Genomic DNA, 15943 nt, shown 5'->3' on the forward strand with positions numbered 1-15943 from the left:
GACTCGATGGCACATAACAACAACAACAACAACATATGGAATTGACTTGATGGCAATGGTTTTTATTTTATTTTATTTTTTCATGCTATATTCAATGCCTATCAAATACTGGGCACATTATATATATCATCTCATTTAATTCATACAACCCAAATCAGGAAACCAAGGCTCAAAGAGAAATCACTTGCCTGAGGTCACACAGCTAGAATTCAACTCTAGCTCTGGTTCCTTATCACTACTCCTCAAAGCTGTAGAGGAGCTCCTAAGCCTGTTAAGGCCTATGCCTCTTCTCTGAGGCATGCAAAGATTCATGAGGCTGTGTCCCAATGTATCCAAAGCCAGGAAGCTCTACATATTCAATAAATGCTTGTGGAACACATGACATGGCTTAGATGGAAAGCCATGCTACAACAGAGTAAAACTAACATGTTATGGAGAGAGCACTCCATCTCACCCAGGGAACCTCAGAAGGCCTCCTGCAGTTAGGACTGAAGGAGGAGCAGGCCACAGACAGGTATAAGTAGAGACAGGAAATGAAGTAATTCCAGGCAGAGTGAATAGCCTGGGCAAAAGCTTAGAGGTAGGGCAATGTAGAGCAAGTCAGGAAATGGTGACTGGATAATGAGGCTGGAACATGGGGTATTATGGGGTGGGAGGAGAACTTGGTGGAAAAGAAGCTGGAGCCTCAGGTTAGGAGATCACTGTGGAGACAATGTGGAGCACGAGAAGGTATCTGAATGGGGTGGGGAGTGACAGAGTGAGATTTGAGTGGCAGGGAGTTCTAAACATTCCTGATTTATAGATGGAAGAACTGAAGTGTTACAAGGGGCACTGACCTGCTGTGACCCCTCTCACCCCACTGGAATAGTATGCTTTAAGGACTACCAGTCAGGCTACAGCCCAGTACCAATTAGGCATAAGCACCAAGGGTCAGTGTGAAGCAAGTGGGCAAAAGTCTGATCAGTAATGAGCTCTCCCCTGGTTTTCCACCTTGTCCTGTGGCTATACCTTCAGCAGCCTTTGCTTCATCAATACCATGAATGTCAGTGTTGCCAGGTTTAGTTCTACGCCCTTTCCTTTTTCCATGCCAAACACACTTCCAAATGCAGTCCAAGTATGTGCTGAGAACTCGCAAATCCATTTCTATGTTGAGTCTTAGAACCATGGGGCACACTGCCTGGCAGATGTCTTCATCTGGATGTCCCTCTCGGTTTCAGCCTTGACATTTCTGAGCCAAACTCAATGACTTCTTCACATGTGCTCTCCACCGGAATCCCACTTCAGTGAGTTATCCCAGGCCAACCACCTAGGAGTTCTTGTAGATACTCCCCTCTCCCTCCACCACTCCCACACTTGTTTTAGAGCCCTTGGTGCACTCAGATCCTTAATCGCAGTTGTTAACCACCCATGACTGTCAGCTCAGACATCTGCAGGGGTAGGCTGATACTGGACAGGGAAATCAGGAGATACATACCCTGCCTACAGTAATTCTCACCCATTGCTGCTATGAGGAAATGCAGGCCACAGTTACAAAATACCCCTATTTTCAAGTGATGCAGGAAATCCAAGAAAGCTCCAAACTTATAAATATTGTCATTTAATGAACAAATTTTAGCAGCACAGTGCACCAAACATAACCTATCTGCAGCCAGATCTGAACTCTAGCTACCATTGTGCACAGTGACTTGCGAAGATCACAGAGCAACCCTCCAAGCCCCATGCAATTTCCCTCTTGCTGTGCCTGCTTTAAATGAATTTTGGGTTTGCTTTGTACTTTTGTTTTGTGATTGCATCAGATTTTTACCACTCCAGACATTAGCCCTTTGTAGCTGTTGTTATGTGCCAATGAGTTATATGTACAGCTCTGACTCATATGTACAGTAAAACAAAATGCTCTCTGGTCCTGTACCATCCTTAAAATCATCGCCATGTCTGAGCCCATTGTTGCAGCCATTGTGTCAATCCATCCTGTTGAAGGTCTTCCTTTCTGGCTGACCCTCTACTTTACAAAGCTTGATGTCATTCTCCAGGGACTGGTCTCTCCTGATAACATGTCCAAAGCACATGAGATGAAGTGTTGCTATCCTCACTTCTAAGAAGCATTATGGCTGTATTTCTTCCAAGACAGATGTTTGTTCTTCTGGCAGTCTTTGATATATTCTATATTCTTTGTCAACACTATAATTCAAAGGCATCTATTCTTTGGTCTTCCTTATTCATTTCCCAGCTTTTGCATTCACATGAGGTAACTGAAAAGACCATAGGTTGTGTCAGGTATACTTTAATCCTCAGAAGGACATTTTTGCTTTTTAATACTTTAAAGAGGTCTTTTGCAGCAGATTTGCCCAAGGCAATATGCCATTTGATTCCTTGACTGCTGCTTCCATGGGCATTGATTGTGGATCCAAGTAAATGAAATCCTTGACAACCTCAACATTTTTTCTCTTTATTATGATGTTGCTTATTGGTCCAACTGTGAGGATTTTTGTTTTCTTTATGATGATATGTAATTCATACTGAAGGCTTCGGTATTTGATCTTTTTATCAGTAAGTGCTTCAAGTCTCCTTCACTTTCAGCAAGCAAAGTTATCATCAGCATACTGCAAGTTGTCAGTGAGTCTTCCTCTAAGCCTGATGCCATGTCCTTTTTTATACAGTCTAGCTTCTAAGATTATTTGCTCAGTATACAGGCTGAATAAGTATGGTGAAAGTATACACCTTTCCTGATTTTAAACCATGCAATGTCCCTTTGCCCTGTTTGAACAACTGCCTCTTGGTTTATGTACAGGTTCTGTATGACCACAATTAAATATTCTAGAATCCCATTCTTTGCAATGCTATCCATAATTTGTTATGATCCACACAGTTGAATGCCTTTGCATAGTCAATAAAACACAGGTAAACATCTTTCTGATATTCTCTGCTTTCAGTCAAGATCCATCTGACATCAGCAATGATTTCTCTCTTTCAATATCCTCTTCCAAATTTGGCTTGAATTTCTGAGAGTTCTCTGTTAATGTACTGCTGCAACTATTTTTGAATTATCTTCAACAAAATTTCATTTGTACGTGATATTAATGATATTGTTCAATAATTTCTACATTCTGTTGTATTCCCTTTCTTTGGAAAGGGCACAAATATGGATCTATCCAGTTCTTGGCATAGAGAAGTGAGTGTTTCCAGTGTTGTATCCATTTATTAAAATATCTCAGTTGGTATGCTGTCAATTGCTGGAGCCTTGTTTCTCGCCAATGCCTTCAATGCAGCTTAGACTTTTTCCTTAAATATCGTGTTTTTGATCATATGCCACCTTCCTGAAATGGTTGAACATTGCCCGATTCTTTTTGGTACAATGACTCTGTTTATTCTTCTCATCTTCTTCTGATGCTTCTTGCATCCTTCAATATTTTGCCCAAAGAATCCTTCAATATTGCAACTCAAGGACTGAATGCTCTTCTCAGTTCTTTCAGCCCGAGAAATGCCGAGTGTGTTCTTTTCTTTTGTTTTTCTAACTCCAAGTCTTTGCACATTTCATTATAATACTTTACTATGCCTTCTCAAGCTGCCCTTTGAAATTTTTTGTTCAGCTCTTTTACTTAATCATTACTTCCATTCACTTTTGTTCTTCTACATTCAAGAGCAAGTTTCAGTGTCTTCTGACATCTATTTTGGTCTTTTCTATTTTTCTTGTCTTTTTAGTGACCTTTTGCTTTCTTCATGTGATATCCTTGTTGTCATCCCACAACTCACCTCATCTTCAGTCATTAGTGTTCAATGTGTCATATCTATTCTTGAGATGGTCTCTTCCATAGTTGGCCCCTGGGCTTGTTTTGACTGATGATACTGAGCTTCTTCATCATCTCTTTCTACAGATGTAATCAATTTGATTCCTGTGCATTCCATCTGGTGAGCTCCACGTGTATAGTCACTGTTTATGTTGTTGAGTAAAGGTATTTACAAAGAATAAGTCATTGGTCTTACAAAATTTTAATGCAATCTCTGATGTTAGGTCTATCACCAAGACTGTATTTTCCAACTACTGATCCTTCTTTTTTGTTTCCAACTTTTGCATTCCAATTACCAGTAATTATCAATGCATCTTGATTGCACATTTGATCAATTTCAGTCTGTGTAAGTTGGTCAAAATCTTCCATTTCTCCATCTTTGGCATTAGTGGTTGGTACACAATTCTGAATAATAATCACTGTATTAACTGGTCTTACTTGTAGGCTATGGATATTATCCTATCACTGACAGTGCTGTACTTTAGGATAGATCTTGAAATGTTCTTTTTGATGATGAATGCAACACCATTCCCCTTTGTAGCACTGTTATGTTGTTAGGTGCCATAGAGTGAGCTGCAATTCACAGTGACTCTATGCACAACAGAATGAAACACTGCCTGGTCGTGTTCCATCCTCATGATCTTTGCTATGCTTGAGCCCATCACTGCAGCCACTGTGTCAATCCATCTGGTTGAGAGTCTTCCCCTTTTTCATTGATCCTTTACTTTACCAAGTATGATATCCTTCTTCAGGGATTGATCCCTTCTGACAACATGACCAAAGTAGGTAAGTCGAAGTCTAGCCATTCTTGCTTCTAAGGAGCATTCTGGCTGTATTTCTTCCAACACAGATTTATCTGTTCTTCTGGCAGTCCACGGTATTTTCAGTATTCTTCACCAATACCACAATTCAAATGCATCAGTTCTCCTTTGATCTTCCTTATTCATTGCCCAGCTTTCACATGTACATGAGGCTATTGAAAATACCCTGGATTGGGGGTCAGGTACACCTTGGTCTTCAAAGCAACATCTTTGCTCTTTAATATTTTAAAAAGGTCTTTTGCAGCAGATGTGCCCAGTGCAGTACATCATCTGATTTCTTGACTGCTGCTTCCATTGGTGTTGACTGTGGATCCAAGTAAAATTAAATCCCTGACAACTTCCATCTTTTCTCCATTTATTGTGATGTCATTTACTGGTTCAGTTGTGAGGATTTTTATTTTCTTTATGCTGAGGGGTAGCCCATACTGAAGACTGCAGTCTCTGATCTTCTTTAGGAAGTGCTTCAAGTCTTCTTCTCTTTCAGCAAGCAAAGTTGTGTCATCTGTATATCGCAAGTTGTTAACGAGTCTTCCTCCAATCCTGATGCCATGTTCTTCTTCATATAGTCCAGCTTCTCAGATTATTGCTTAGCATATAAATTGAATAAGTATGGTGAAAAGATATAACCCTGACTGCACTCCCCTCCTAATTTTAAACCATGCAGTATCCTCTTGTTCTGTTCTCTTTGAACAACTGCCTCTTGGTCTATGTACAGGTTCCTCGTGAGCACAATTAAGTGTTCTGGAATTCCCATTCTTTGCAATGTTAACCACAATTTGTTATGATCTACATAGTCAAATGTCTTTCATAGTCAATAAAGCACAAGTAAACATCTTTCTGATATTCTTTGTTTTTAGCCATGATCCATCTGTCATCAGCAATGATATCCCTCATTCCATGCCCTCTTCTGAATCCAGTTTGAATTTCTGGCAATTCCTTGTCAATATACTGCTGCAATTGTTTTTATTATTTTCAACAAAATTTTTCTTGTGTGTGATATTAACAATATTGTTCCATAATTTTGGCATTCTGTAGCATCATCTTTCTTTGGAAAGGGTACAAATATGGATCTCTTCTAGTCAGCTGTCCAGGCAGCTGTTTTTCAAATTTCTTGGCATAACCATATAAGCACCTCCAGCACTGCATCCATTTGTTAAAACATCTCAATGGGTATTCCATCAATTCCTGAAGCTTTGTTTTTTTTTTTTTTTTTTTTGACAATTCCTTCAACACAGCTTGGACTTCCTCCTTTAATACCATCAGTTCTTGATCATATGCTATCTCCTAAAATGGCTGAACGTCGACCAGTTCTGTGTATTTCTTTACCTTCTTTTGATGCTTCCTGCATCATTCAATATTTTCTCCATAGGACTCTTCAATATTGCAACTTGAGGGATGAATTTTTTCTTCAGTTCTGTCAGCTTGAGAAGTATCGTACATGTTCTTCCTTTTTGGTTTCCTAATTCCAGGTCTTTGCACATTTCACTATAATACTACAACACAAAAGCTACCCCAGTATGACAAAATGACAGATGACTGGTGGCTCTGCAGCAGAACATCACTGGAATCTTGTCCCTGGACAGGTGTGGTGGGGGTCAGGGTAGGAGTTAGGTGCCAAAGTAGACAGGGACTCAGCTACTCAGAAGAGTGGTTAAGAGTATAGACTAAGGGTCTAGACTGTCTGGGTTTGAATCCTGGCTCTAATACTTATTAGCTATGTCATCTTGGGCAAGTCCCTTATTCTCATTGACAATGTCCTTTCTCTCAATTAGTGCTAATCATATTAGGTTAATACCATAGGCTCTAGAGTCAGACTGCTGCCTTTAAATCCTAGCTTCCTAACTGTATGACCTTGGACAGGTTACTAATCCTCTTTGACTTCAGTTTCCTCTTGGTCCCTACCAAGAGAAAAATGGTCCCTACCAGACGGTTTTGTGAGGATTAAGTGACTGCTAACCAGAAGGCTGGCGGTTCAAACCCACCAGCCACTCCTCAGAAGGAAGGTTGGGCAATCTACTTCCATAGTGATACTGCCTCGGCAGCCCAAGGAGGGGTCGCTATGAGTCGGGGTTGATTCGATGGCACATAACAACAACAACCTGCATTTAAGTACAAGAACTAGGCCTTGAATGGTGTTATTGAAGTGTTTGCTGTTATCAATTATTACAAAAATGGGTATCTAGTTCAAGCCCAATAACCTTCTGAGTTACATATTATAATGTCTATTTTGAAGACGACAAAATGGAGGCTCAGTGGTGGTTAAACAAGCTGTCCTAGGCCATACAGCAAACAAATGGTAAAGCCGGGCTCCAAGCTTCAGCCCTCCCACTACCTGAGTGTACCGTAGGATGAGGTGCTGGCCAGGCCACAGGCCAAGCTGGCTGTTCCCAGGCAATGCAAACCGAGCACAGTAGGTATCTTTGGTGACTTTGTCCACAGTGGTGATGCTGAATGCCAGGAAGGTTTCTGGGCTCAGGCTGGAGGAGCAGCTCTGCAACAGCAAAAGATCCAACAGGGCAGAAGTGGTGGCCCAAGGGACATACTGGCATCCACAATCATCCCTTCCATTTTCTCTAATGAGAAGCTGTCTTGATCAGTAAGTTTTATGCACAACAGAGATTAGCCCCATCTTAGCTCTTTTCATGTTCCGGTCTAAGAATTCCAGAATACTTCACACTAAACTTACCCTGGATAACGAGCAGGATCCTTAGCTAGACATTCAAGGATCTACTGGGCAACCCCTCAGCCTCATTGTACCACCTACATATCAGATGCCAAACTTTTCTCCATCCTCCCAAGAATACCCTGCTGCCTCCTACCTCTGGGTATTTGCTCAAACTGTGCTCTCTATCTAGAATACTCACTCCAGTCTATAAAAGACCTAGCCATCCTTCAAGTCTACTGAAATCCAGATTTACAGAAATCAGAAAATGATGGGACCTTGTGGTAGTTAAGGTTATGTGTCAACTTGGCCGGGCCTGGTTTTAAGTGGCTGGGCAGCTGGATGTAGTTATTCCTCATGACTAGACTAACAATCAACTCCATGGTGGAATCTGCTGTGAGCAGCTGAAGAGCTCCCTTAGGGATGTGGTCTGCTTCCTGTATATAAGAAGCTTTGAGAAAACTCCTGTGCTTTTTGACATGCTTGGACCCTGCATGTAGCCAAGTCTTCATTTAGCAACCTATCATGTTGCTGTTGATCTTGGGATTGTTTCTGGACTTGAACTAGTGGCCTGCTATGTTGCTTAATAATCTTGGGACTGCATCATTTTACTTGTTGACCTTGGGTTTGTCAGCCTCAGCAGCCAGCAGCTGTCCTAGTTAAGAGAAGCCTCCAGTGTCAGTGGGCTGGGAGCAAGAGGCAGAGCCCAAGGCTGAGGGGCCTTCACCTGGCCCCTAGAGTTGGCACTTTGAATTCAGACTTCTAGCCTCCTAAACTGTAAGAGACTAAATTCTTGTTTGTTAAAGCCATCCATTTCTGGTATTTTCTGTTAAGAGTTGCACTAGAAGACTAAAACAGACTTTAAAGGTACTCTAATCCAAAATCTTTATTTTACATATGGAGAACTGAAGGCCTGAGTGGTAGAGGCTTACTTGTTCAAGGTCACACTGTGAGCAATGGCTCAAGTTCATGTGTTCTAAATTATAGCCTAGTGCCCTTAACACTCTACCTCACTCACCTTCAGGTCCTCTAGAAAGCCTTCTCTGAATACAAGGACTCAGCTCTCTCCCTCCTGTAAAATACCCACACCCGATTCACTCCCAGGGCCCCACGTCCAGCTCAGTGCCTGGGACTGTGCACTCTTGAGGCATCAATTCTGCACCAACTTGCCATGACAGTGTCAACAGTGTCACAGTACTGACATGTACTCTGTGGTATGGCCTCCACTGAGACCCCTCCCCCACCTCCCATCCAAGGCAAGGATGCCCTCCTCATCATCAGCCAGAGCACCTGGGCTCCCATGTCTAAGCTGCCTGGTGCTGTGATAAAAGCCCTGGGCTGGCAGTCAGGAGGCCTGGGTTTAGCCTAGCTCTGCTTCTGACCACCTGTGTAGCCTTAGACATATCAATAGATTCTCTGGGCCTCAGTTACCTCATCTGTAAAAAGGGACCACTCATCCCTATAACATTATATGGTCATCAGGAGGGCCATATGGGATAACGACGTAAAAGCCTTTTGCAAAATTTAAATTATTATGAAAATTTAAAAACTTCTATTGTTATTAGTAGGAGCTCTGGTAGCATAGTGCCTAAAGCACCTGACTGCTAAGCAGAAGGCTGGCAGTTCAAACCCACCAACCACTCCTCGGAAGGAAGATGGGGCAATCTACTTCCGTAGTGATACTGCCTCAGAAACCCAAGGAGGGGTCGGTATGAGTCAGGTCTGACTCGAGGCACATAACAACAACAACAACAACAACATTGTTATTACTTCATTAAAAGTGAAATAAATAAAATGTATTATTAGATTAAAATATTCTATTTTACATTATAATACTGATAAAACTTTGTAGTATCACTTAATTTTCCACTTGTGCTAAGAGCTACTATTTACTAAGCACCTACTATAGGCCAGGAGCTCTGGTGGCATAGTGCCTAAGACATCTGACTGCTAACCAGAAGGCTGGCAGTTCAAACCTACCCGCCACTCCTTGGAAGGAAGACTGGCCAAACTACTTCCATAGAGCTACTGCCTCAGAAACCCAAGCAGCGGTCACTATGAGTTGGACCTGACCCAATGGCAGTGAGTTTTTTTTTTTTTTTTCACTATAGCCCACGTGTTTTACATCCTTTTCCCATGAAATCCTCATAATAACCTACAAAAGTATGAACATCCTCATTTTTCAGATGAGAAAACTGAGATTTAGCAACTAAAATGACTTGCTTAAGATCACATAATTAATTGGCAGAACTAGACCTCAGTTTACTCCCTGATTCTCAGTGACAATGTCCTTTCTCTCAATTGGTGCTAATCATATTAGGTTAATACCACAGGCTCCAGAGTCAGACTGCTGCCTTCAAATCCTGACCCCAACACTTCCTAACTGTATGATCTTGGACAAGTCACTCAATCTCTCTGACTTTAGTTTCCTCTTGGGTATGGTAACGGTCCCTACCACAGAGGCTTTTGTGAAGATTAATTGAGCTCCTGCATTTAAGTACAAGAACTGGGTCTTGAATTGTAAGTGCTATAAAAGTGTTTGCTATTGTTATTGTTTAGGAAAAAAGGCATTATCTAGTTCAATCCCAAGAATGCTGAGTCATGTGTTACTATGTGTCTGTCTCCCTTCTATAAGGTGAGGTGTTGAGGGCTGGTACACTGGCTTCTTTACTTTATCATCGACCTCCTTGGGACTGGCACAGAGGTATGTGTTTTCTGGTAGAGCTAAGAGAAACTCTCTTCATTCAACAATTATTTATTGTGCAACAACTGCAATGCCAGGCACTGCTTAAAGTGCTGAGGTTAAAGCAGTGAGCAAGGCAGAGCCCCTTCTCTTATGGAACTTACATTTTAGCCAGGAGAGATGGGCAATACACAAATAAAAAAGTAAACCTCCATGGTGTTTGGCAGTGCTGAGGATTAAGAAGAGAGAGGAAACGGGGTGAGAGGATGGCGAGCAATGGGGGACAGATGGACAAAGTAATTAGAAATGTTTCCCAGAGGAGGTGAAATTAGAGCAGAGACCAGAAGCAAAGGGGCCAGGTACAGAGAGATGGAGGGCAGTGAGGAGGAAGGAACACAGGGGTTGCCATGAATATTTAGTCACTGGCAGAGGCCAGAGGGCTTTGGTTCCCACTACCAGCTTCCAGCAGCAGAACTATAAGGAGACATTTAACGAGAATAAAAGTTGTGCTTTGGGGCTCAAAAACCATGAAACAAACAAAAAACAACTGTATTTATTCAGGATATATGTTCGATAAGTTAGACTGAGCTTTGGCCTAGTTTGGAAATGGTTGGCCAGTAAATGATGGTGATGCCAGGCTGCATTACGAGGCGGTGCCATGGAAATGGCAGGAGATGTTTCCACTCCACACTGATCAGAAGGGATGTGGAGAATGGAAAGCCCAACAAGAGGTAGGTGACCAAGACGGGGATTCAAACTAGGCCTATGTGTAGCAAAAGAAGGAATGGGACCTCTTTTCCCTGTACAATACAGGGATTGAACTCCATGGGGTCTTCTGATAGTCCATAAATTAACTGTGAACCTCTCAAACATCACCATGAAAGGCTAAACTGCTTAGATCAGACCATAAAAGGAGTAAAGGCCAAGAAGAAGAAATGATAATAGTAATAATAGTAGTAGTAGTGATGGTGGTGGTAGTAGTAATAATAATAATAATAATAATAATAATAACATCATCCCCTATCTATCTAGTATGTAACACGTGTTGGTATTCACCAGGAGGGCAAGGATTTCTCAAACGTCCAGTGCCTATGATAGGGCCTGGTATATAAAGGTACTCAATAAATATTTGTTATATTAAAGGAATGCCAGGCTCTGTGCTAAACATCACAAATGTTTAGCTCCATTTTACAGATGAGGCAATTAAGGCTCAGGAGGTTAAAGGACTTTGCCTAAAACCACATAGCTGCTACTAAGTTCCAGGGCCAGGCTTGAACTTGCTATCATTATGCACACTCTTTTCTCTAAACTGAACAGAGTTATAGAAGGTTTCCCAGAGCAGATGATGCGGGCAGGCCAAGGCTGGGTAGACTGTTGCCCTGGCCCTTTGGCTGAGGGGCAGCTCTTCCTTACCTGTACCTCCTCTCCACTCAGCAGGCTCCTGTCCTTGCTGGCTCGGGCTGCCTCCCACCTTGCCAGGTCTCGGTGATAGAGGTCAAATACACATGGTGAGCAGCCACTGCCACAGCACTGGGAGGGCAAGGGTTCCACAGGCCGCAGAAGGAGCCAGGCTTCGTTGTCATCTTCCTCCCTCTCGTCCATCATCAGTACAGCCTGGGCAGCCTGGGGAAGGCAGGGCCTGGGAGGGATGGCCAGGTGTACTTCCCAGAGCAGGCCTGGACCTTAGAGGCCACGAGCCCAGGCCCTGCTCCCTCACCAGCCTGGAAAAGGAAAAGCATGTGGGTTATGCTCTGGTCACCTCCATTCCTCATGTTCTACCTGAGGCCTGCTAGTACCAGGTTTTCTGAAGCCAAACCCTTTCTTCTATAGAAACTCAAAACAAACTCACTGCTGTCAAGTTGGATCCAACTCATAGCAACCCCTCCTTGGGTTTCCATGGCAGTATTACTTGGAAGTAGATTGCCCAATCTTCCTTCCCAGGAGTGGCTGGTTGGTTTGAACTGCCAGCCTTCCAGTTAGCAGTCAAATGCCTTAGGCACTATGCTACCAGAGCTCCTATATAGAAGAAAGATTTATTTCACATAGAGGGACTGCCCTTATAAAACCCATACTAACTGGTAAGGGAATTTAGACAAGGTCTGATCAGAAAGAACCTTGGGCACCAGGCAAAGAGATTGCATCATATTCAGTAGGCAGTGGGGAACTCTTGAAGGTTGCTGAGCAGGGGACTGGTATGATCAGAGCTGGTGACCATTGTGCTGATGGATGATGTGGGGAAAGACTGGAAACACATCTTTGGGACTGCTGAAAGCTCAATGTAGATGGGGGTACGAAGCAGGAAAGAACAGAAAAGCCCTTAAAGGTTAGGTCTCCTGGGGAGTAATTGGGAACCAGAAAACAGGACTTCCCTATCATTCTGGCAGATGTGGTGGTTTGCTCTTCTGCCTTCCCACATACTTGTACTACACCCTGATCCTACATATGAACGCGCAAATGAAATTAGTACCAGTGGGAGGCTCTAAGGTACCCATAAAATTGTATTACTATTCAGCAAGTTGGGCCCCTGCTCTGTCCCAGTCCACTGCCAGGCATAAGCTCCAAACTGGCCTTCCTTCTAGAAGCTCAAATTTAGTGAGAAAGAGCACTAGTCTGGAGGCCTATGTGTTGGCCTTACCACTTCTGGCTTCCTGACTTCAATTTTCTTCTCTGTAGAGTAAGAAAGGGTATGACCTACTACATATGGCTGTTGGGAAGACTCAGTGATTCAATGTAAAGTGTTTGGCCCTGTAAGTGGCAGCAATTATAACAGTTTTTATCTGTTTAGTGAAGGATCATCCCACTAGGCCAGGAGTTCTGGCAGGGCAGGGATGAGTAGAAAATGTAAATTTAAGACAAAGAGTGATATAAATAATCCTCACACTGTGTAGCATTTTACAGGTAACAGCTCTTTCACTTATCTCACCTCACAAAAACCATGGGGAGTAAGAAATTGGCATGAAGAAAGGACCAGACCTCATTCACTCATAATATAGGGCAGTCACTTATCTCTGCATCCCAGCACCTCAGGCAGCAGTCCCTGACTAGTAAGTAGAAATGAAAGGGAGGAAATCAGAGGCTAGGAACTCTTAGAGGTAGTTGCATTTTAGAGTTGTGATGTTTACACTGATTATGAGTTCAAATAATATTCCAATGGCTGTGATAGCAGACTTCGCCTCAGCTCCACTCTCAATACCAAGAGGGATGGAACAAACACCCTCTTTTACTTTGATTTGCGTGTGCGTTTTAAATGACTAGCTTGCTTGCAGGTGAGACAATCAGCTGGGTCTATTTCTGTATAAACCATGCAGATCCACGTGTAAATATAGAGAACCCTGATGAATCCCAAACTTCTTTCTCAGAAACATCTCAAAATAGATAATAATCATTTAGCTCTTCCTTACTGATCTTTTACACTGTTTACCTAACAACCTTTAACATACATATTTTCCTTTAACATACATATTTTAAAACTGTAGATACTGGGCTGTTTATGACATGGCTAAAAGACAAGTCTGCCCTCAAGGAGTTCACAGAAGAAATATGTGTAAACATGTTATTTCTGAACAGTATGAAATGCTATACTATAGAGGTTCCCTCATTTGAGAAGTATTTGTTGAACACCTGCCCTGACCAAGGATGGGCCAAGGGCAGTGAGTGAGTGCTCATGGAGGGAGTGACCAGAGAGGGACTCACAGAAGGTCCCCTTTTCTCTTTCTCTCCCCAGCCTTTCCTCCCTTGGTGTCACCTATCCAGATCTCTATATTCAGACTTACATATGTAGACCTGTTAATCCAACTGAAAACTGGATTTTGCACTTTGATGCCCCATGGACTATTTAGACTCAGCATATCTCAAACTAAACTTTTCCCTCTATCTCTGTACCCAAAATCTAGCTGCTTCTCTTAAGCCCAGTGTCTACCCAGAGATCAAAGTCAGAGACCTGGATGTCCCTTTAACCCCTCCATTTCTCTCTCTGCCCACATCTGATCAGTCCTTATGTTCTGCTGATACCTGTATAGCATTTTTCTAATGGATCCTCCCTGAAGCTGCTGTGGCCCAGGTCCACATCACTGCTCAGCTGGACCATCACAACCTCCTCCTCATGTTTTCCCATAGTTAAGGAGCAATGTGTCAGAGTGGTTAAGACCTGAGGCTCAGGTCAGATTGAAGTTAAAATCCTGGTGCCACCACTTTGGGAGCTGTGTGACCATAGAAAAGTCATTAAACCTCCTAGACCTCAGTTTTCTCATCTGTAAAATGTGACTGCCAATACCTCCCTCATTATAAAGATTAAATGAGATGCAACAATTTGGTGAGTGAATCTCACCAACAATGCTGAGTGAAGAAAGCCTCACAAAAGAAAACATCAGTAGGATTCTTTTCATGTAAATTTAAACAGGCAAAACTAAACAGTAGTGGTTAGGGTTGCAAACAGGTGGCAAAACTAAGGAAAAGCAAGGAAATGATTGTCACAAAAGTTAGGATGTTGCTTACCTTGTGGGGAGGGAGGGAATTATGATCAGGAAGGGACACATGGGTGGCTTATGGGACACTGACGAGATTCTTTTTACGTGACTAGATGGTAGTTACACGGGTGTTCTTTTACAGTTTTTTCATTAAATTGTATGTAAACACTTATGCATCTTCATGTATATTTTGCTTCATCATTTAAAACATTTTTTAAATTCAATGAGGTAATCTGTGTAAAATGCTTAACCCAGCACTCAGAGCACAGTCTGGCTCCCAGCACTAATTGTTGTATCCTGTCTCCTTGCCTCCCCCACCAGACAGAGCAGCAGACTCCCTGTGATTTGCCAGGCTGGGAACAATGTGAGGGCAGAGTTGGTGTCTTATTTCTGTGTTCTACCACCAAGCACAGGACTGGTATATGGAAGGCTATCAGGGACTGGTTAGTACTCATTCAATTTACATGTGGTCTGGGGGCCAGGCATGGTGCTAGGTGCTGGTACATAGGTAGTAAACAGCACATGGTTCCTGCTTTCATAGAGCTTGCAGGGTGTTACAGTAATTTGACCCATTTTTATTGTCTATATGTACCAGGTGTGTATTATGAGTGAATGAGGTCTGGTCCTTTCTTCATGCCAGTTTCTTACTCCCCATAGTTTTTGTGAGGTAAGTGAAAAAGCTTGGTTGCCTGTAAAATGCTACAGAGTGTCAGGGTTATTTAAATCATTCTTTGTCTTAAATTTACATTCTCCACATTTCAACAATGCCATTTTCTCTGGTATTTCGAGAATTGGTAAAGAAGTTGGTCATGTCAGTCATGAATTTTTTTTTTCTTTTAAACTGGGGTGAAATATATCCAACATGAAATTTACCATTTTAACCACAATATTATGCAACAATCACCCACGATTTGTTCCCAAACCTTTTCATCACCCCAAACAGAAACTCTGTACCCATAAAGCAATAAATCCCCATTCTTTTCTCCTCTCAGCCCTCTAATCACCTGTTTCTATGAATGTGCCTATCTCATTTAAATGAACTCTTAGAGTATGTCTTTTTATGTCTTATTTAATTCAGCACAATGTTCTCAAGGTTCATCCACTTTGTACTTAACATGTATTAGAACTTCATTCCTTTTATATGACAATATTCTGTTGTATACTATATTTGTCCATTCATCTGTTGATGAACACAAGTTGTATCCACAGTCATAATTTTCAAAGACTCATGTCATGCCTTCTGTCAGCCTCCACTTTTCAGTCTGAGAGGCATCATCTTTAAGTCACATGTTGCCTGGACACTCTCCCTACCCTTCAGCCCTTGGCTTAAAGGTCATATCCCTCAGAGGCCCTTTCTGAACCCTCCCCTTCTCATTCTCTATCACACACCGTAGTTATTTCTAGTATATATTTATATATTTAACATATATTTATCAAGTGCCTACTATGTGCTGGACCTCTTCTTGGTGTTGAGGATACAGCAGTGCAGAAACAGAAAACCTGGCATTCAAGGAGCTTACATTCAA

At 42.2% G+C, this 15943-nt stretch overlaps 1 protein-coding gene across 1 annotated transcript in view; it reads right to left on the reverse strand.

Moving 5' to 3' along the window:
- Positions 1–11556, reverse strand: part of LOC103201270 (NADH-cytochrome b5 reductase-like) — a 36409-nt gene extending 24853 nt beyond the window's left edge. Inside the window, exons 1-2 of the mRNA XM_007945937.1 lie at positions 11365–11556; positions 6949–7097 (exon numbers count right to left, since the gene is read on the reverse strand). Of these exons, the coding sequence (XP_007944128.1) occupies positions 6949–7097; positions 11365–11556 (341 nt within the window). The remainder of the gene's footprint in view (positions 1–6948; positions 7098–11364) is intronic.
- Between the last annotated feature and the right edge of the window lie 4387 nt (positions 11557–15943).

The sequence above is a fragment of the Orycteropus afer genome, unplaced genomic scaffold (genome assembly GCF_000298275.1).
Source record: "Orycteropus afer afer isolate SDZICR_OR568_19922 unplaced genomic scaffold, OryAfe1.0 scaffold00145, whole genome shotgun sequence".
NCBI classification, from domain to species: Eukaryota; Metazoa; Chordata; class Mammalia; order Tubulidentata; family Orycteropodidae; genus Orycteropus; species Orycteropus afer.